We start from the raw sequence: 21,714 nt of genomic DNA, 5'->3' as shown, positions 1-21,714 counted from the left end.
AACAGTGTAGTTCATTGTTTCTTAGCTCAATCCTAGAGAACCCTTGGTCAGTCCATATTTTTTCTCCTTCCAATGTCCCAACACACCTGTACTAGGTATTCGGTGTTCCTGATTGGCTGGGAGCTGGGAGGGGGCAAATACATGGACTGTCTGGGGGTCCCTGAGGACTGGGTTGAGAAACACCGCTGTGGGTGATGGGATTCTGCACGGCCAATCAGGTTTGAACAGAACCGGTTTGGTGTACTTAGGGTGTGAGATGAGGGAATGTTCTGGAAAGGAGGCACAATTGGTTATTTTGATTCAGTCCACTTATTCCTTTCTCTGTTACCACCGTAAATGTTTTTCTCTTCTTCCTTACTTCATTAAACCTGTCCATATCCCTCTGGTTTTTCCTCCTGCAGCTGATTTATTTATAGCAGCACACCAGTCACGATTTTCTTGCCAAAAACTGTTTTGTTTGTTTTTCACGTTGACCAATTTTCCTACCCAGTCCTTGCAAAGGAAACCTCATCCTACAAAAGCCACGCACTGTCTGCCCGATTTCTGTGTCACATGCTCATTATTGTCGCAGAGGAGTATGTGAGATGCAAGAGTAAAATATGAAAAGTATTTTGAGTACTATGATGTCACTGTTCAGTGTATCACACTGGAGACAACTGTTACAGTGATCTCATGGTTCTAGTCTTTTCCACTGACTTCATATTTCAAGTAAAACTGCCCAGAAAGTGCCTCAAACCAATTTATTGATTAGGTTATTGTCACAATATAATCATGACGTGGTCTGTGGTAAGAAGCGGCATTGCAGATACGAGTAAGTACATTAGCAATTTTGCGGGTTTTCGTATTACTTTTATGAATTGCTCGTTATTACAGTCTGTGCTTCAATACAGTTTCTAGAAATTAACTTGCGGTTCGGAATTGTGTTTATGCGCTTAAATGAATCGGTTAATAACCAGGAGAACTACAGTAAAACCACAGTTGCACTGGCTTATTAATGTTTCAGTACTTTTAGGGATGCATTAAATATATTATTTCATTAATTATAATCCCCAGTAAAATCATCTGTCAAGGCATGGTAAATATTTTGTTATATGACACACAGAGAAAGCGAACGGCTATTCGGAGTTATTTTGAGTTAACTGTAAATATATCCTTATCTTTATCTGCTGATTCTTCAAACTGACTCATTTGGGGTATTTGTTTTTATATTATTTATTTACCTTTCAGTACTTAAAAGCAATGGCAACGGATTGGTTACAACATCGGTAGGGGTCAAACCCCCCTCTCCCCTAAACCCCCGGTACTGCCACAATATTAATAGGAATAAAAGTTAATTTGATTCTGGTCAAACATGCACAAAATTACTGTAACCGTTATCAGCTCTTAAAACAACATTTTTGTGTCAAACCTAAAACATACATCTTTGTTTTATCTATTTAAATATTAATTATACAATAACAACACTACATTTTACGTTAGGCCTAAACAATATGAATTGGCGAAGAAGTGTTCAGCTAATAATTAACTATTTACTTCAGTAAGTAAAACTATTATTTTTGTATATGCTTATTATATATCCATCACACAACCAAAATAAAATTGTAAATCGCCATGGTTTTATATGCATTAAAGTTTGTTACTTATATGAAATGCAAAGGGTGCATTATAACAAGGCTTCTTGGGTTGCTTGTTTTGCGGCAGACAGGTTCGCGTGAATTTCCCGAAGGCTGGCGGACTAGGTGTGACGGGGGCGGGTCTGCACACACCGCCCTCGGGATCTGGTTAGAAACGCCGCGATCAAGGAAGTGGCTCAGCCGCTGGATCCAGCCTCGGCCCAGCGCACACCGTATCTGCTCTTTCCTTTTCCATCCTTACTTTTAAATACTGTTTTTTTAGGCGCACATGCTTCGTGTCCCTCCCGGGGACCTTTAGGTATACGACACATTACTTTGCTTGGCGTTAATTCTGCACTTAACTGGCATTTAATTCGGCAGGTCAATCATGTCGCAGCAGTATATTACCCAGACCTATCGGTCTTCCAGCGTCTCCTCCGACCCTGAGATCCTGCAGTCGGGGGTGCAGTACGTGAACTTGTCGTCGATGCCGATGTCCCGTCTGCAATACGCCTCGAACGGAGTCCCCGCCGACAACAACATGGTCTACGAGACCGTGCGCTACCTGGTGCCGATGGAGCGGAGAGTCGTACCGGAGTCCTACGTGCTGGTCAACAACGCCCCGCAGATGGTGTCGTCGCCGGTCTATATGCAAAAAGTCCAGGGATACGCGGTGAACAGCGTGGATGATTCGGAGTTGATCCATACCCAGCGCTACATCGAAGTTGAAGTGAGTTCTTCAGAGTAATATTTATCAGGTTTTGTTACGGCTGAACTGCTTACCCACCTGATAAACTGGTTCAGCTGCGGGTGAAAAACAGATACTGTAACTAATCGGTCAGAGGCTTCTTTTACTGGGCAAAAACCGTACGAAAGGATTGGCTGGCATTCACCTGGATTTTAAGACATTAAAAAAACTGAAATGAACCAGTTAAAAATAATAAAGCAGATTAAATCACGAGTTAAAATCCCGAAAACAAAACTAAAATGAATATTGAATACGATTGCTTAACAACGATAATAATTATGCTGCTATAAATAACAATGATTACCTTTCTATTATTATTATTATGCTGAATTATAATATTGTAAAATTCCCCGTTAGGGGAAGATAACATGCACTGTTAGAGAGCTGAAATTACCTTTGCAACAAAACTGCTTTCATATTGCATAACTTTTTGCGAAATAACATTTACACGCCTAACGTTCCGTTCTCTGCCTCCCTCCTGCTCTCGCTTGTTTTGTGACGAGCTTGTGTTTTGGCGGGATATTTGCTTTTTTTCCCCCTCCACTACCGAACAAACGAAAGAAAGATCACAGGTCATTATTGGCCAGTCGAAAATACATAGCTTACTCTATTTAAACCCTTATATACCTGTCCTGTTTTGTTGAATGTAGCAAGAAGATATGTTAGAAGTATTCTTTATTCTAAGAGTGTGTAGAAAGTAGGGGCATTAAGTGATTTGAGCAATAACGATTATATGTGTTATATATATATATGTGTGTGTGTGTGTGTGTGTGTGTGTGACAGTTTGCATTTTGCTGTTAGCTGGTGCAAAAATACTCAGTAATGCACATTAAAGTGGGGCTGGTAGGGAATGTGACAGACAGTCTTGGCCAGACTCCATGGAGTGACTCCGCTACGGAAAGCAGAGACTCTGGCAGTTGCTTAGAAATTATTTTTCTTAAAATAACACCCCATCTTGTGGAGAGCCTTTGATTCAGGATGGGGGCGAGGCAGGGATTGTCAGATTTAATAATTTTCAAACTTTGGTTCAAGTCCAAGAAAGGAGGCGGCAGGCAAATCAATGAAAAAGTCAGGTGACGCCCTTATAGAATGATATGTCACCACACCTTTTCATTCAGAGTTTCTGTGACATATTTTTGCTGTTATTCCTCATGACCGTTAGATCAGTGTGGATCTGACCTGGTCACTGTGCTCTTTGTTACCTCTAACCCTGGGGTCCACGTCCGTCCCTCAGTTCATTAATTTGTCTTTCGCAGAATGCCGGTGAGAAAACGCCATCTGTCTTCAGCCAATCCCCAACCTCCGTCAAGTCATCATCAAAGGTAAACGAGCAAACGTATGGAGACACGCACCTGCACGCTGACACGACACAAGGCCTTGCGTTTTTTTTTTTGTTTGTTTGTTTTGTTTGATGTGAGTTCACTTTCGTTCTGCAGCCCCCCGCGTTCTCTGCCTTGCGTCGCCGCCGCCCGTCTGCGGGGACGGGTGTGGGCGAGACGAAGGGCAGCTATTGTTTTTTTTTCGGTAGGGTGAATCACGGCGGGTGGTATCGCGACGCCTCTCCCTGCTCGCAAGCCGCAAACTCTTGGAGTCAGAGTTGGCGACTCTGGGAGCGGCACAATGTAAGCTTTCGCATGGAGGATCTGCAAGGAAAAGACAGACTGGCCACACCTTAGCTACCAAAACAGAGCCAGAATAACATATAGGGTTGAGGGAAAAGAAAGGCACTCCTTTTCCACAATATTTTGGCAATGTGAGATGGCTAGTTGACAGTAGGGCAGCGCTAGTTGAAGGTGGAATGTGTTTTAGGTGTATATCCCTTTAATCTGTGCTCAGGAATTATGATGTCATAATGAAAAGGAACTTGGATCATGTGACCCTGATGAAGATTCCCTGTGAGAAATTCTCACCCCACCCCACCCCACTGGCTACTCAAGCGGTACCACCTAAGTTTTTTTTTTTTGTCTGTTAGGTCTGCCCTCATTTCCATTTTATCAAATGACTGAGGCCAGGGTTACTAGAGGACAGGTGAAGTCCATGGGATTGCTTTGCGTGTTTTCAGAGGAGCGAGTTATTGTCGTTGTGCCTGATTTATTAGGTTGTCAGAACTGCTTGCCCTCACTGACGGTGATAAATTAAGGAGCGTTGTCACCTTAATTACCGGGAATAATTTTCGTAATGGTTTTGCCGAATGCTGGAAATAGAGGAGCAGCTCCGAAGGCCCAGAGTGTCAACAGTGAACTGGGGGGGGGGGCTCTCAGTGGGGGGTTCAAACTTGTGATTTTGGTAACTGGCTATGTGCCTGATTTGTGACAAAAAGAATTTCAGGGTGGGGTTCAAACCCGTAATATTACTACATAGCTACGTGCCTGATTCAGAAACATGGGACTTGCGTTACATCATTTGAGGTGGGGGGGGGGTAACTTTTTTTCTTCTTCTAAGTATAAGTGCAACTGCTGATTGGAGTGGCTCATTTGGTCTGTTCTGATTCGCATTGGATTTGCATCAATGATAGCCTAGTTATGCACGATGTCCTCGAGGGCAGTCCCCCCCCCCCAAATGGAAAATGGACTCTTCCGGAATAGTAGCCATGACATGTGGCCAAGCATGTTTTTCTTTTTGTTTCAGATGTCTCTTAAATAGCCAGTCTAGAACTGCTGCTTTCTGCGCTCTCTGTGGTCGCACGCGGCCGTCCAGCCCGCAGTTGGCCATGACACGCACACTAACGTAGCGTGAAAGTGGGAAATGCCTTTCCCTGATATCAAAGGGCAGTGTGTTGCTGTGGTTTATGGAGTGGGCGTGTCTGGCCTGGCGTGGCTGCGAATCTCCCTGAAGGGACTTGTGTTTAGAGCAAGGTCTTGCTGCAGGCCCTCGCAGTATGTCAAGGTGTGACATGCACAACTGGTTATGTGTTTTTTTTTTTTCTAAGACTTTTTCTCTGAATACTCAAAGATACCACGTGTGAATAAACCAGCAGCTCTGAGAGACACAAGCATGGAGACCTGGGATCATGCTTTGTGAAATTTTTGATGTTTTTTTTCCTGTGGTGTTCAGGGGTATTTCTCTGCGGCGTTCAGGGATATTTCTCTGTGGCATTCTGGGATATTTCTTTGCAGTGCTCAGGGATATTTCTCTGTGGCATTCTGGGATATTTCTTTGCAGTGTTCAGGGATATTTCTCTGGCATTCTGGGATATTTCTCTGCAGTGTTCAGGGGTATTTATCTGTGGTGTTCAGGGATATTTGTGGCATTCTGGGATATTTCTTTGCAGTGTTCAGGGATATTTCTCTGTGGCATTCTGGGATATTTCTTTGCAGTGTTCAGGGATATTTCTCTGGCATTCTGGGATATTTCTCTGCAGTGTTCAGGGGTATTTATCTGTGGTGTTCAGGGATATTTGTGGCATTCTGGGATATTTCTTTGCAGTGTTCAGGGATATTTCTCTGTGGCATTCTGGGATATTTCTTTGCAGTGCTCAGGGATATTTCTCTGTGGCATTCTGGGATATTTCTTTGCAGTGTTCAGGGATATTTCTCTGTGGCATTCTGGGATATTTCTTTGCCGTGTTCAGGGGTATTTCTCTGTGGTGTTCAGGGATATTTGTGGCATTCTGGGATATTTCTCTGTGGCATTCTGAGATATTTCTCTGTGGTGTTCAGAGGTATTTCTCTGTGGTGTTCAGGGATATTTCTCTGTCTTGTTAACTGTAGGTGTCAGCTGTGTGTAGTCACTGCCACATTGGTGAGAGATACTTATAGAGAGATCCTGCAGTCATGTGACATGAAGTTGAGAAATTATAGAGAGTTTTGCGATTCTGCCCTTATGTCTCTGTGGGAAATCACTGGTAAGCCAGCCTGGCATAGTCTCTACTTTCACCACAGATATCAATGAATCAGACACAGTAAAAAATGTTATCTTTCATCACTCAAATAAGTATTTCCCTCTGGGTGGAGTTTTGGACGTCATCCTCAGAGTTTGTCAAACGGAAGCAAGAGCGAGACATTGACACATCTGATGCCAAATCAGCAAATCAGAACTGATGTAGTATCATGTTTTTCCGGAATCTGCCATAAAGCATTTCACAGGGATTCACATTTGTTCAGGGGGAACATAACAATATTGGGGAAAGCTGAAAATAATGTTTTAAATTAGGAACATTGAAGATATAGAAATTCTGTAAGCAGAATTCTTGCAAATTTCCTCTGGGATCAATAAAGTTTCTCTTAAGATAACACCTCATCTTGTGGAGAGCCTTTGATTCAGAGTGGGGGCGGGGCGGGGCAGGGATTGTCGGATTTAATCATTTGTAAATTTTGGTTCATACCCATCTAATGTTATCGTCTCTGCAAGTATAACTGATCAATACCTTTTTAAAAATTATTTGTGAATGTTGGTAATGTCAGATGATATTAAAAATATGTGTGAGGAGGTCACTGAACACGACATTATCGACACACCGCCTAAGGAGGGGCACTGAACACGACATTATCGGCACACCACCTAAGGAGGGCACTAAACACGACATTATCGGCACACCACCTAAGGAGGGGCACTGAACACGACATTATTGGCACACTACCTAAGGAGGGGCACTAAACACGACATTATCAGCACACCGCCTAAGGAGGGGCACTGAACACGACATTATTGGCACACTACCTAAGGAGGACACTGAACACGACATTATCAGCACACCGCCTAAGGAGGGCACTGAACACCACATTAAAGGCACACCGCCTAAGGAGGGCACTGAGCACCACATTAACGGCACACCGCCTAAGGAGGGCACTGAACACCACATTAACGGCACACCGCCTAAGGAGGGCACTGAACACCACATTAACGGCACACCGCCTAAGGAGGGCACTGAACACCACATTAAAGGCACACCGCCTAAGGAGGGCACTGAACACCACATTAAAGGCACACCGCCTAAGGAGGGCACTGAACACCACATTAACAGCACACCGCCTAAGGAGGGCACTGAACACCACATTAAAGGCACACCGCCTAAGGAGGGCACTGACCACCACATTAACGGCACACCGCCTAAGGAGGGCACTGAGCACCACATTAACGGCACACCGCCTAAGGAGGGCACGGAGCACCACATTAACGGCACACCGCCTAAGGAGGGCACTGAGCACCACATTAACGGCACACCGCCTATGGAGGGCACTGAGCACCACATTAAAGGCACACCGCCTAAGGAGGGCACTGAACACCACATTAAAGGCACACCGCCTAAGGAGGGCACTGAACACAACAGCACACTGCCTGTTTCTCAGCCCCTCAATCTGTACACAGGTAATCCGTGTACTTATACAGCATTATTTGTTTTCTTCTGCTTGTTTCATACTCAGGTACACAAAATTACTTTGGCATGTTGCTTTGCAAGCTAACAGCAGGGTTCAGCTGTTTTTCACCTGCCGTGGTTCAGCCAGCGGGCAAGGAAAATGATTAGGTGATGTCAAAAAATGTAAAATAAAAAAAAAAAAAGAAAAGAAATAAACCCTGGGAAGCTGAGCTTGTAGTTTGACAATGTTCGCGGCAAACGGAAAGGTGGAGCCGTTGGGACCTGTCCGCTCCTGCTGGCGGGGTCCCACCCAAAACTGAGCATGTTAGAGTAAAAGCCCAGTGGGTCCCATGCTGGTGAGTCTGTAACATGTGAGGCGCAGTTGAGAGCTGAGGCCTGTGGTAATGAAACAGGTTTTAATGCCGTCAGGACGATTTCGGGACGATTTGAGTTAAACAAAAACAATACTGGCTTTATTGTGTAGCTGTTTTTTGGTGTATTTCTCATTTCGAAATAACACGGAGCATGCGGTGTTTTTCCTCGGCCTTCGTTTCGGTTTCAAGATCTCCTCCTCTGCCTTTAGCCTCGGCCCCCGTGGATCCGCATGCAACGCTGTAACCCACGGCCCATTATCTGCTGGTCCGTTTCAGCACTTATACTGAGAGCCGACGCCTCACCAGATTAACAATGACGAGCGTAAATCGAATACCCCGGCAGGGCGGCTTGTGAGGTAGAAGTTCCCCGTATCAGGTTTCACCCCGATTGGTTTTGGTTTTCATATATGGTTTGCTGCCCGGAGCTGTTTTCTACCTCTGGAGCTGGAGGTGGGAATGCTGTGTTGGATCAGGAAGGGGTTTGATGATAACCAGCATGCAGGGTGCGGTTTGCTTGAAGCCCCCGTGCATTCCTGGGGTAATATTAAACCAGTACGAGGAAATTAGGCTAATTTGATGACACTAATCGGTCTTTACCGTTGTCACTAGAGACCGATAGAAGCTTTGGCCACTGAAAGTTTTATTGTGTTCACCTGCACGCTCGGGTTTTAAGACCCCGATTAGTTTGGCCGGATATAAGGTGGTGCTGCGCAGATAAGGTGGTGCTGCACAGAGAAGGTGGTGCTGCACAGAGAAGGTGGTGCTGCACAGAGAAGGTGGTGCTGCACAGAGAAGGTGGTGCTGCGCAGAAATGGTCACCTCATGTAAGGAATATGGCGACACTTTCAAAGGTGTGGGCCTCAAAGTGGCTGGCAGTGTCATATTCCCTCGGGAGATGTTCCTGTTTATCCTGTACTGTTGGTTTCCCAGCGGAGTTCAGCCCCCCCCCCCCCATCTGAAACTGGAGTGTAGCGATTGCTTACTCCAACTGGGGTGCGTTTACACTTTACTGTAAGGGTGATTCAACGGCAGACAAGTGTTGCCTTGCCGATGGGCGTCTCCACGGCGGAATGTAGGCCGACGACCCATTAGACCCGCCCATTTGCAAGGCTCCGGGCCGTTTATACCCGCTTTCTTCATCGAGTCCCCTCCGCCGGAGCAGAACGTACATGCAGGGTAGCTGGTGGAGGTAGAGATATGGTTATTAACGTGGCCTCTCATGTTAACATGGCGCTCTGGTGAAATGTCCCCCTGGAAGAGTCACTTCAAATAGAAGTATCAACTATTCAGCTAAAAATATTTATGTATCCCCAGTGTAAGATCTTGGACTGGAGAAATCACAAACCATTCCATTCCCGAGGGCTTATTTAGTCTTTGATCTCTCATATGACAAACGGTAACGATGGTTAGTAAGACGGGGCTAGCCTCACTCTTTTTGGGGCCCTAAGCAAAATTTTATTAACCTAGGTGTCATCGTTCATCCTATTCTGACAGGCTGATTGGATAGGGGCGCCCCCTGGTGGCTGCTGGGCCCTAAACCGTTGCTTTGTTTGCTTATACCTTGAGCCCTCCCTGGTAACAGAGACCAGTAAAGTAATACATGGTTTGTCTACTGTCCTGCAGAGCCTCCTAGTCCACACAGTGATTCAATGTCATCTCCTACCACCCACAATACTGACGTAGCTACTTGATGTAGCTAAGGCCAGTGAGATGTTTGGGTGTGGGTGCAGTTGCTGCCACACTGAGTAACACCCAGTGAGCAAGTTGAAATGTTACAAACCCCCAAACTGTCTATGGCGTCCCCTGACACCTGCTGTCTCAGTCTGGCAGATATTTACTGCGTCGTTTGCACTGCACTCATGCCATTACCTCATTAACCCTCGTTAAGCCTCGTTAATGAAATTAATTGCTTTTGGCAGTTGCGTGTACATTGCTCTTAATCGCTTTCCTGTGCTGTTTGTGCATGTCGCTGAAGGAGCGTCCCTGTTTTGGGGTAACGAGGTCTCTAAGCACTTCTGGCAGCTATGATAAGCTATTTAAGGTGCAGTGTATATGTATCACATGTCATCAGTTGGCACGTGTGCATCAACGGGGGGGGGGACGTTAAGGTTTACAGACGTGTGGTGTTACGCATGACCTGTGCAAGAACTGTGCCTTGCAGGGGGAACCTTAAGACCCTTTAGCAAAACACGATCGAAAAAACAAAGATAAAACCAAAAATGGCTCTCATGTACAAACAGCTCCTCTTACGCTGGATGACTTCCATGTGCCCTTCATCCAACTATCAGAGTCCAACCAAACAAGAACTAATCCCTGAATTCTGCTTTGATAGTTTTGTTTGATTAGGAGGATTTCAATGCTGTGAGAGAGGCTCTGGCTCAGTTTTGCCCACACTTGTCCTTATCTTATATACGTAAATCCTTAGCAGTTAAAAATTCTTTATGAACTTCTCACTATTGTACCTTGACAGCTGTTTTTATTGCAAGATGTATTGCTATGAAAATGAGGCATGGGAAAAGTGTTAAAAATTACTGTATATAACACTCTTTTTGAGTATATGACTTGTTTAGCTGGATTTTTTTTTCCTACTGAAACTATGCTGCCAAATTAACCTTTTGAGTCATGGTGCAATGGATTTCTGCTGGGACATGGTGAAATCTTCAATGTGCATCACTGATAATGGTGCTTTTTTCCTCCCAAAAAGACGCTGCCCCTTTTCACTGATAAACTGCTTTATAGAAAAAGGGGTTCCTCAGAGCTCTGTCTTCGGATCGTTACATTTTCTATGGATTGGTTGTCTTTTATTTTTAGACTTATTGTAATGAGCAGAATTATCCCACATTTTATTTTTTTATTTTTTTTTTATTGTTCTGACCAAACTGTGGTGTAACGGTAATGAACACAGTATTGCTGGTCCTCAGATTGAGGAGACCATCAACATCAACAGCAGCATGAACTTCGGCAGCCCGGTGGAGACCCTGCCTGAGGTGAAGCTACCAGTCGTGGAAGTGGAGGAGGAGAAGCTAGACACGCGCTACTTCGGAGAACTGCTGGCAGAGGTGTACCGCAAAAACAGCGACATTCACAACTACATCTCGGACAATGTGGTCAAGATCCGGGGACGGTGTGTATGGTCTTCGGCCTGCTTCCATCTTCGATGTTATTTTATCTATGATCTTCCAAGGCATCATTTATATGGCTGGAGCATTAAACATATGAACTTGATACAGTCTGTAAGACATCCTCAAAGCTTCACAGTCACCAGAATAGCCCTGAACACCAAAACCAAACCTCAGATAGTCTCTGAAGGATCTGACATATATTTCACATATCTATTTTCGTCGAAGTTGCATTCAGACTCCCATAAATTGTATGACTGCTATCCCTGAGGGATAATTCAGCTATTTCCAGTAACCAGTTAGCATTTAATGTGTGCATACATTTGCCTTATATTTTAACAGGAAACACCTCCTGGACCCCAGCATCGACTACAAGGTAAGATGGTGGAGACATTCACTGCGTGAAGGTCATTTTTCGTCTTTCGGCAAGTTTTCTTTACTGCATACCATCTCAAGTTATTGTAGGGAATATCTCTCAATGAGGCCCTGTCTGTTTGTTTGTCCGTCCGTCCATCTGGCCACCTGCCCGCCCCTTTGAAGGTGGAGAAAGACGAGACCGAGGACTTGATCCCCAAAGGCATGTCAGAGCTGACCAAGCAGCAAATACGCTACCTGCTGCAGGTAAATGCGCTGCAGCCTCTCACTGGGCTATGTAGGGTCCACGTTCCCTGCTAGCGCAGCAACGCTGCATTAACATAGTTGTGCGAAATGAACTGCGCACCCCAGATGAAAAGGCCTGTGGAGCGTCGCGGTTACGCCTCTTTCGCTTTCAGACACGCTCCACTGCCGACAAGACCATGCGTCTCCTCCTGGCCACCTTCAGCAGCCTGAGGGAGGAGCTGCTCCACCTACAGGATGACCTGAAGGTGAGCACTGCAGGGCCACCTGCCGCCGTACTCCTGTTAACGAGGTGTTTAAATCCATTGCTATGGCCCAGGGCTGTCAAAACACTCTAATGCTGAAGAAGCTAAATTAATTAGAATGTCAGCTGTTTACTTACAGTAGTTTGTATGCCTGGGGTGTTCGATTAAATGTGTTGAATAAATGTTTGAATTAATAACTAATATACTTTAAAAAAATGTATATTTTAGCAGGAATTGATGTTCAGATAATTTCCAGTACTGATTGGAGTTGATTGCTTGATATTAGTGAAGTGAATTTGAGTTGATGGAAAACAGATGACAAGCGGGTTGCAATCTATCCATCAACATGGCAGTGACGGGGCGATCTCTTTCTTTCAGCGCCTGGAGTCCGAGAAGGAGGGGCTGGAGAAGGACCTGAGCTACAAGGCAGACCAAGCGTCACAATATGACCGCCTTTTGGACTCCTTACGGGAGAACAACAGACAGCTGCAGGTAGGATGTTGTGTTCATTTGTTGTCTCCAGCACCTTGTGGTGCAATCAAAGTTGGTTTCCCAGAAAGAACGTAACCCAAACGGTGTTAGGTGTGACAATGGCTCTGGACGATAGGTGTGTAGTTTCTGAGGAAATCCTGGGGAAATAAAAGTCAGAGATTGCAAGGAGCTGGTGTCAAAGGCCAGCATATGCCACTAAAACAGCTCTGTGTGTCAACCTCCCAACCTCCATGTCCCAGGTGTCCCTGAAGGAAAGCACCTTGACCCAGAATAACTTGGAGTCCCAGGTGATGTCTGTCCGGGGCTCAGACTCTAACCGCGACTACCGCATCAAGGAGCTGGAGGGCAGCCTGAGGGCGCTGGAGCAAGAGAACAGCCTACTGAGGCAGAAGGTCAGAGGCCAACCTCAACCTCATCTCGCATGCTTTGTAGCCTGTGGTCTGTGATCATGCAAAGAACTATGTGGACAAGCAAGCTTGGGCAATCGAGGGCTAACTGAAACATGTATCATGTCTGATGGTATACTTGGAGTACTCGGGGCAGAGGTTTCACATCACAGAGCTACGGGGTGTCTTTGGGGCTGCTCAGGACCTTCACACCAGCCTTGGGTACATTGTTCAGATGTTTGTGATGATGCAGCCTCTTTAGTGCTGAACATTTTGGTACCAAGTGAATTTGGGTTGGCTGGTGAGAGAAACAGTTCGACTGCAGTACTGCATTGAGTTTTTTCATGCGATCGATTTCTTACATGGGGTGCATTCATTCTTCCTCCCTTAGGTGACCGGTCAGGGTAACATCACTGGCTTTCAGCAGAAAACAGAAGAACTCTCCAAGCAGTACAACGACATGCTTAATGCACTGCGGCACGAGAAGGACAAGGAGATCCAGAGTCTACGAGTAAGTTCACCCTTCCCCGCTTTCTTGGCACCGGTCTGTAGTGTGTGGCTAATTATAGGTGATGTCATATCAGCCAGTCAAGGCTTGTCAAGTCAGTTGGAGAAGGCTCCAGTAATTATGGCTAATATGTGGTCGTTGTTCTGCCTTTGCCTGGGTCGGTGTGTCGGGGCTTGTCTGCTGCATGTGCGTGTGGCGTCGCAGTCCCAGCTCATCCTGGTGAAGACTGAGTACTCCACGCAGACGACAGGAGACCGGAGTCTGGAGCTGCGAATCACGGAGATGTTGACCAAGTTGGAGCAACGTGAGAGCCTCATCAAGAGACAGGAGGAGGTCAGAGATTACATCGGCTGCTTACAGGGCGTGCCACTTTTCAGAGCTTGATGGCTAATGAACCTAAAATCACAGTGGTGTTCTTTAGGCTGTCCCCTGTACCTGCTAGCCTAAGCTAATAGTTTTATATGCTACGCTAAAACCCATGCTAATGCTGTCTTTTTGCAGTGGCCGAGTCCTTACTAGTGATGGTCAAAGTGACGCTTCATGAACAGTTTGCTGTATTTTTTGACTCCACTAGATGGTGCGTTCTGTTCAAAAAAGGCACAAAGCATGTCCCAAAGCAAACTAAGAGCGCCATCCAGTGGGATCCAAAAATACAGCAGTTGTTTCAGGGAAGCGTTATTTTGTCCATCACTAGTACTTACCGATGCGTTTCTGACTACAGGAAATCAGGAGGCTCCAAAAGGAGAAGAGTGACTATTCCAGCAGGACCATCATCACATCAAGGTGAACTTCCCGTACTGCTCATCTTTAGATTTTTCATTCGAGTTTTGTTATTTGAAACTTTACCATGTATAGGGTAGTTCAACCAGACCTAGGACCAAAATGTATGAGTTTTTGCGCTGCCTCTCCCATAGGTTCTCCAACCAGTACCCCATCCTGGGCCTTCTCAGTGACGACTACCAGGCCACGTCCCCTGTGCAATCATCCAAGACCATTGTGATCGAGAGGTCTGGAGACCTGCGAAAATAACAGGTATTGTATAGTCCAGGCTGCAGCACCATTGCGTGTTCTTTCTGGCCACCAGAGGTCACCATTTGCCCATTTGTTAATATGAATTTAAATGAACCAAATAAGCTGACAGGGTCAAATATTTTATTTATCACAGCTTACAGTAGACAGATGTGAAACATCCTTAATTTTGTTTATTTGTTTTTTAGTTTAGCTTATTGTATATCACTATCCATGCAGGTACTACAAGTAGAACCAGTTGGAAATATTTACGTTTCGGTAGCTCAAGTCACATGACTAATATGGCCAGTAGGGGCTTGTTAAAATTTCAGAGATTTTAAGGGAATTTGCTCTGCGTGTGCATTTGTGAGCTGAGAAGCAACGCGTGGCATAGGTAAATGATGAACTAAAGCTATTTAAAAAATTTACAACTTTCACAAGATTCCTTTCCTTTTCGTCTATGAGATTTATGACCAGCCTTGCCCTATTCTAACCCTTTGCTGTTCTGCGGTGATTAAATGTGTTGACACCTTGTGATTACCGTGCTTTTATTAGCCCGGAGAGTCTTTTGAGTTTTGCTTAAGGTAAAAATTCCATGGGGTTTGTTGTAGATTTGCACAGAGACAGAAAGGCTAATGATGCTAAACACTGGAATTGGTTTTAAGCTGAATTACATGCTGTTCGAAGATCTTATGTAATGGTTTGCAGATCCATAAGAAGTGTGGATGGTTATATTTGTATGTGTATGTGCTCATGAATTCAGTCATACTAGTGATGGGTAAACGAAGCTTCATGAACCACTTGCTATATTTTTTGACCCCACTAGATGGCGATCTTGGTTTGCTTTGGGGGATGATTTGAGCCCTTTATTTGAACAGAGGGTTATGGACCAATCTTGTAGGGTCAGAAAATGCAACAAGTGGTTTACAAAGCTTCTTTTGGCCATTACTAAATAATACAGGGACCTGTATTAATTAGCCAGAGAATGTTCTGCTGAAGTCTGCAAAATGATTTAAACACACTTAAAGCAAAAGTGTAGCCTGCAGGAGATTACTGTCCCTGCTGGACCCAAAATTGAGCAGCTGATAACACAAATATGCCAGTGGCCAGTGCTGGTCAAATGAAGCTTCACTGAACCATCTGCTGTATTTTCTGACTCCACTAGATGGTGCACTCTGGTCAACAAAAGGGCTCAAAAATGCTCCAAAGCATACCAAGAGCACAGTGTAGTGCAGTCAAAAAAATACAGCAAATGGTTCATGAAGCTTCATTTGGTTATCACTACCAATGACCATGTTGGAATCCAGTCGTTTTCGTTGTATGTTTGTATTGGGTCTTCCCTTAATGTTTGGCCTTATTAGCTTAATACTGCTGCACATACGTAGGATATGAGAATATAATCTAATAAAATAATCCAGCTTGGTTTAAAATAGGATAGTACTGTAGAAGTTATCAGACTGAATGGCCAATGCATTAATAATGACCATGCTGTTGTCTTTGTTTTCGGATGGGATGTTGTTACTACAACGGATTAAAGAAATTTGCTTCTTTCCGACAGGAAGGAGCGGCCAGAAAACCGAGATGCCAAGCCTGCAGTCCCTCGCGGTCCTTTCCTTGTTCCCTTTCTCTTTGCTTCTCAGGTGCAGGGCTCCTAGGTGAAGTCGTGGTTCAGGTTGCCACGTGTGGTTTGGCAAAGCGGCTCACTTCCTGAGACAATATGGCCACCTGTCTAGGAAGAATTGACGCAAAATCAGCCAATGTTTTTTTTTTTTTTTTTTTTTGCTGTTGGGTGGTAGCTGGGGTTAGTCAGGAGTAGGATTTCAAGCAGTTTCAGATTCAGCTCCCCAGAGTGGGTTAGCAGTGTCACCCCTGCAAAGTACTTGGTTATTTTGGTTCCATTTAGCTGCATGAATAAGTGCAATCTGCGGGTAAAAACAAATCTAAAAATATGAGGCAGATTGAATTTCCTGCAACCTCAAGAGAGCCATCAAAGTCCTACATGCCTTAACCTTTATGATGCTTTTACCTCGTCTGTCAAGAGCAATGCCACAACATATATATATATTTTTTTTTTGTTTTTTTGATAATATATGTGTACTTGCATGCTTGCTTTCGTTGGTCTTTTGCCATCTCGTTTTACTGATCTTTAACGACAGAGGTGTACAATTGTTTGACACATTTAATGCCTGGAATGTGGAGTTTCATTCTGTTGAGAGACAAGTGGCACATTTTTTTTTTCTTTTACCCCCGGAGCAACGTGTCACGTTTAGTAGGTGTTTTCACTCTAATCAGGTGTTGCTGTGGGAGAGGGGTCTACTCCGGGGTGGATGTGAAATACGAGTGTGGGAAAAGAGCTCAGAGAAACTGAGATGTTAAAGACTGGAGGCCTCGGCTCTGTATGTGTTGGAGATGGCTGAAGAGTTAGGAGTAGCATCTCGGTCGCTTTTATTTGGAAATACAGCAGAAACATGTAGTTCCCAACATGCCCAAATTGTCCGTTCGGTTCTGCTTATTGTTGTTACACTGGCAAAGTACGTGTCTCGCACCTAAACAGCATAAGCCTCAAGGATCAATGGGGTTGTTAATATGTAGCAATGATACATCACAGCGCTACACTTTCTTCTCCTCCAGTCCATTTTGCACTTATGTCCCAGGTACACTAGATGGCGCTGCAGTATCACAATAGAGAGTTTATCTTTTTCAACTGAAGTCTAAAATGTATGTGTTAGTTTTTTTTTGGATTACCTAAGCACAATTTTGAAAACGGGGCCCATTTTGTCAAAGCACTACACAGTTAGCCCAACCACACACTCAAGTAGCAGAAGAACCTCAGATCCTTTGCAGAATGACACACCTAAGTCAAAGCTATACAATTATTTATGACACAAATGAATCATATGATCTAATTCTGTTTGAATGAGTTACACATGTGCTCAACCAATAAGTTTTATCATGTCTGCTTTCCTAATGATTAAAATACACAATGATTAAAAGTACAAAAATAAATTCACCAAACACTACATGAGACCGATACTGCAGACTGATGGAAATATTTATTTACTGTGTATCTCTATATATACTCAGGATAGTCAATACTGAACAGAACAAAACATATTCAGACCAACATCCCAGTTTTCATGCTACTACTGTACATACTACTGTAAGCTCATCAAACACATTTGGAGAGATGAAGGTATAAATCACTGTACCCAATACAGTTTAAAAAAAACTTGGTATCACCTCTTCACCTATCTGGATCTGGCCATAGGATTTGTCGACGTTGCAGGTTATGTTCTCATTGGCAGGAAATCGCTGTAAAAACACTGAACGTCGAATCCATCCTTGTACAGATGCTGCAACAATTTGATCACAGTACTCTTCCGTGGCTTAAATGAGGGGAATCTGGTCAAAGGGCTGGATATCGTAAACCTTCCATCGCCATGCCGAGAAAACTCTTCAGTGGGGTTTAGGAAGGGGGAGTATGGTGGAAGGTGTTGGATTGTAAATTGTGGATGTTGAAGAAACCAATTTTGGACCAGAGGAGATCGGCTGGAAAGATTCATTGTCCCAGACGGCAATGTATCACATCTGATACGTTTGATTTGCTGCTGTGATGATATGCAATCAGTGTAATAATCTGAGAATGAGGGTGGTATTGTAAGGACCCAAGTTGGCATGGCGACGGAGGACCCCATTCTATGTGATGGCAGCCTACTGTAAAATATCACAGGAATGGGTACCAAAGAGTGCTGATGTAGTACATACAGCAAGCTACTGGTTTACTGTAGACAGTAGGCATCTTCCCCTATTTTCTCGGATGTTTTCTTGACAAAATGTCCGAATTACTGATGCCACTGTGCATCTGCTGAGACTTGGCTGAACTTTCTGTCCAGCCTCCCTCAGTTGTAGTCCATGGTTTTTCATGTGGTCAACTGGTGCAGTACAAATTTCATTGGTAAATTTGGTCCTCTTCTTTGATCATGTCCTCTCCCTCTTCCAGGTCTTCCTCTACATCAGCCTCTTCCTCCACCTCCCCCTCTCATCCTCACTCTCCCTCTCCCTCTCATGCCTTCCATTTCAGTTTAAGTCACCTGTTGCCTTTTTGTAGAGCTTACACCTGATTGGTGTGTCTACAATTAAGCCCCCATGTGTCTGCACACCTGCTGGTTGTGTTTAACCAGTTAGTTCATAGGTGTGCTAATTTGAAATCAAGTGCTTTGACATGGCAAGGAAATCGTCATCGTGTTGTATTTCTCCATGTAATGTGTACAAGTGTGTTTAGTTTTTTGAAAAAAATGTGAGGCTGCCGATGTGATTATAGTTGTGCAAATCTGGGCTGATGTTTTGCAACTTGAGTGTAAGGCTTCTCTACCTGTGGACTACTTGTGATTTTGGTGTTTAAGCAATCAAAAAAAAAAAAGTTTTTTTTTCCAGCAAAGCTTAACATCAGATTGTTTCTGCATATTACCTTTAGTAACCTTAATAAGTATTGTTAAAACATTTGTGGTGCATCAAAATCTGCTTCCGCACAAATGTCTATGTATTGCTATGTGTTTTACAACGTTTATGTTAAACTTTGGTTGGGGGTGGCCAGTACAGTTGTGGGATCATTAAAGGAAAAATTCCGGTTAGAACTGACCATTGAAGTGTCCTCGATGAGCATACACGGAGAAGATGGCTCATGAATATTCCGAAACATGGGCATCCAGCTCTGGTTCTGGTAGGTCATATGGTTTACAGGCTATCACTCGGGCTATCACTCGGGCTCAGCTCATAATTACCTTGCTGAAGTCATTGATTATAAAGTTAACTTTACTTCGTGCTTATGTGTCAGCTATTTAGAAGGTATATAAAACCAGTATCTCTCTCAAATCTGTTGGTTGAGGACCTACAATTTAAGATTTCAATGTAGAGGTATAACCAACTATAATGAAACTGGGAAAATTCTGCTGAAATTCTAATTTAATCTTAATACACTGGGCCCAGTTCTGCATGTATTTTGCTGTAGCATTCAGTGACTTTGTTTTATTTGTTCTGCGTGTGACTCACTTTATAACCCCTGGGGTACAATTCATTGCTTTTCGTTTCACTTGTAAAAACAAAGTGTTACTTTTGAGATGAGGATTCCATGACAGCAAGCAAGGGTTATGGACCAATTACTAACAGTGTGTTGAACAATTAATTACTACATGTCAATGCTGTCAGCAACTAAACGATATCACTGCAAGCCTTCTGAGTGTCTTTGTGACAACAGAGTGAAACACTGCACCATAATCCACTGGAAACAGCGGGGCTGGCCCAGTAAATTGTGAACAACCCACAAAAAACTGTTAATTCACAGCATAGAACAATAATCACAGAAGAACAAAACCCTGTGGTTCTGAAGGGGTTGAGTCTCTTGCCGTACTGCTTTTGTAAATCACACTGGATTTTGGGAGTCAGCGCTTGTGTTAATCTCATTAAAATGACCATACACAAATACTTCTCATTCTCAGTTGTTTTTTTCTTAACCCCACAAAAACTATTTTAATGCAAAAACGTTTTGGTAAACTTTGCTGTTGTCTGAGAAACACACTAGTGGACAAAATGATGGACAAACCTAGCATCTTTAGCATTGCACTTTAAAAATTACTATACAAGTATTGGCTGTAATGTCTATAAACAATCAAAGAATGTTACAAATATCGTACATTGGACAATTAAATAGGTAACTGGAGCAACAGACCAATAAAGTTCTGAAACCTCTAAAAATTGGAAGAGTTTCCACAATTTTGGCTACTGGTATGTATATAATGAACAGGATAAAGCATCTCCTAAGATCTCCTATTGGTGTGTTGAAAGTGCTCCTGATTTTGGATTGGCTGGTTCCCGTAGACGCTGCCCTCAAGCAGGTGGGTGTGACTCAACAGTCTCCTTAAGCAGCTCCATGGTCCTTCTCTATTACAGGCTGCCAATTGGAAAGGTTTTTGACTCGTTATACTACTGAGCATTGTGGGAAGGCATTAAAATTGCTTCACCACCATGATTTGTTGTCAGGATGGAATGCAGAACCCTGCAGTCGCTGTCTTGCCTCAAGCTACTGTAATGCTGATGTAACTGCTTATCTCAGCATGTATCTTGATTGGACACTGGCACGATGTAATGGTATCTGATAGCGATGGGGGCGGGATCATTGTGTGTCGTCAATCATTGAATGGTGTAGCTTGCTTCCCATTGGTTATTTTATTGCTTCTGTTAGGTTAAACTGTGTTGTGATTGACTGTGCACAGTCCACCTATATATTGTGGGTTTTGCAGCCACATTTCTCCCATTACTGGTGACTGATGTTGAGGGAGTTGCTTTTCGAAGTAGTGCCAAGTCTGCGACTGTAGGGGGCGCCAGAATGCCACAACTTTGCACCAACATTAGGTCATAATAACAGATTAGCCTGATTTGGCATGAATGAGGTCATTATATTTCTGAAAGGCAGTGTTGCGGAGTTATTATGAGCCATTGTGAAACAGCTTAATTCTCGCATCGGAAATGGCTTAATTCTCACATCGGGAGTTCTGCGTTCCTGTCGTATGAAATGGAAACCCCGCGAGAGCCTCTCAGAGGGTTTATTTGAATACTTTGGGTATTTGAAAATTGTATTTGAATACAATTTTCTGGGGTTCACCCCCAAATTGGAGATTGGCCACTTACCCCAAGCATTCGTTGCTTCACACGGCACTCTCTCAAAAGAGTTGCCAATGCTGTATCACAGCATCACGAAACACCAAACATGGAAAGTCACATGTTTGCCAGTGTCCCGAAGCCCAAACTCTGGTCGCTATGTATCTCTGGGGTGTCCTGGTGTGGTGATAGAGCCAGTGGTAAAGCAGAGGAATGGGCTTATCTCGTTCCACATCGATAACCAACTCTGCAAGACTGGAAGAGGACGGTTACATCATACGCGGGACTTGTCCATCCGGAGAGCAGAGAACAATGCATTTCCAAAAAGCGGGACGAGATGCTCCAAGGTGAAGCCTCATTAGAAACCTTTTGTCAACTAGTCAACCTAGTAGCACCACTTACTGTTTAACAGAGGTCAATAAAATCACTCAGGCAGCCCTTTATCGGGGTTCCAAGATAGGAAAGATTATCATTTATAGGCTTGGGGTGTATAATATCTGCCAATTCTGCCATGGGAGCCACATGGGGGGGGGGGGGGGGGCTGTGCCCCTGTACGTATATATCAGTGTATGATTAAGATTTGTTAGGATTTGGAGGCAACTAAGATAAAATTAGGGCTACAATCAGCCTATATATAAACAGTGTATCAGAGC

At 44.0% G+C, this 21,714-nt stretch overlaps 1 protein-coding gene and 1 long non-coding RNA gene across 3 annotated transcripts; one reads left to right on the top strand and one right to left on the bottom strand.

Moving 5' to 3' along the window:
- Nucleotides 1-1,748: 1,748 nt before the first annotated feature.
- Nucleotides 1,749-19,888, top strand: pof1b (POF1B actin binding protein). Its single transcript, XM_023844753.2, has 13 exons — nucleotides 1,749-2,343; nucleotides 3,618-3,683; nucleotides 10,953-11,155; nucleotides 11,493-11,526; nucleotides 11,691-11,771; nucleotides 11,924-12,016; nucleotides 12,392-12,505; nucleotides 12,745-12,897; nucleotides 13,283-13,402; nucleotides 13,604-13,732; nucleotides 14,121-14,182; nucleotides 14,314-14,431; nucleotides 15,966-19,888. The coding sequence occupies exons 1-12, from the start codon at nucleotides 2,002-2,004 to the stop codon at nucleotides 14,426-14,428; spliced, it is 1,512 nt and encodes a 503-aa protein (XP_023700521.1). The 5' UTR covers nucleotides 1,749-2,001; the 3' UTR covers nucleotides 14,429-14,431; nucleotides 15,966-19,888.
- Nucleotides 1,904-2,904, bottom strand: LOC140582352 (uncharacterized). Of its 2 annotated transcripts, none has more exons than XR_011985285.1 (2): nucleotides 2,756-2,904; nucleotides 1,904-2,506 (listed from the first exon to the last, which is right to left on the bottom strand). It is a non-coding gene; the product is annotated as an uncharacterized lncRNA (long non-coding RNA). The 2 variants fall into 2 exon arrangements; XR_011985286.1 differs by having other exon boundaries at nucleotides 1,904-2,417.
- Nucleotides 19,889-21,714: the final 1,826 nt, after the last annotated feature.

Source organism: Paramormyrops kingsleyae, chromosome 24 (assembly GCF_048594095.1).
Source record: "Paramormyrops kingsleyae isolate MSU_618 chromosome 24, PKINGS_0.4, whole genome shotgun sequence".
Lineage (NCBI taxonomy): Eukaryota > Metazoa > Chordata > Actinopteri > Osteoglossiformes > Mormyridae > Paramormyrops > Paramormyrops kingsleyae.
Note: the sequence above shows the minus strand (reverse complement) of the source record. Positions and strands in the feature narration are given on the sequence as shown.

Bases quoted from the DNA above. Each gene is read 5' to 3' on its own strand.
- pof1b (XM_023844753.2), top strand. From the start codon at position 2,002: ATGTCGCAGCAGTATATTACCCAGACCTATCGGTCTTCCAGCGTCTCC. The intron at 12,506-12,744 runs GTAGGATGTTGT...TCCATGTCCCAG, and splicing joins AGAACAACAGACAGCTGCAG to GTGTCCCTGAAGGAAAGCAC. The intron at 12,898-13,282 runs GTCAGAGGCCAA...TTCCTCCCTTAG, and splicing joins ACAGCCTACTGAGGCAGAAG to GTGACCGGTCAGGGTAACAT.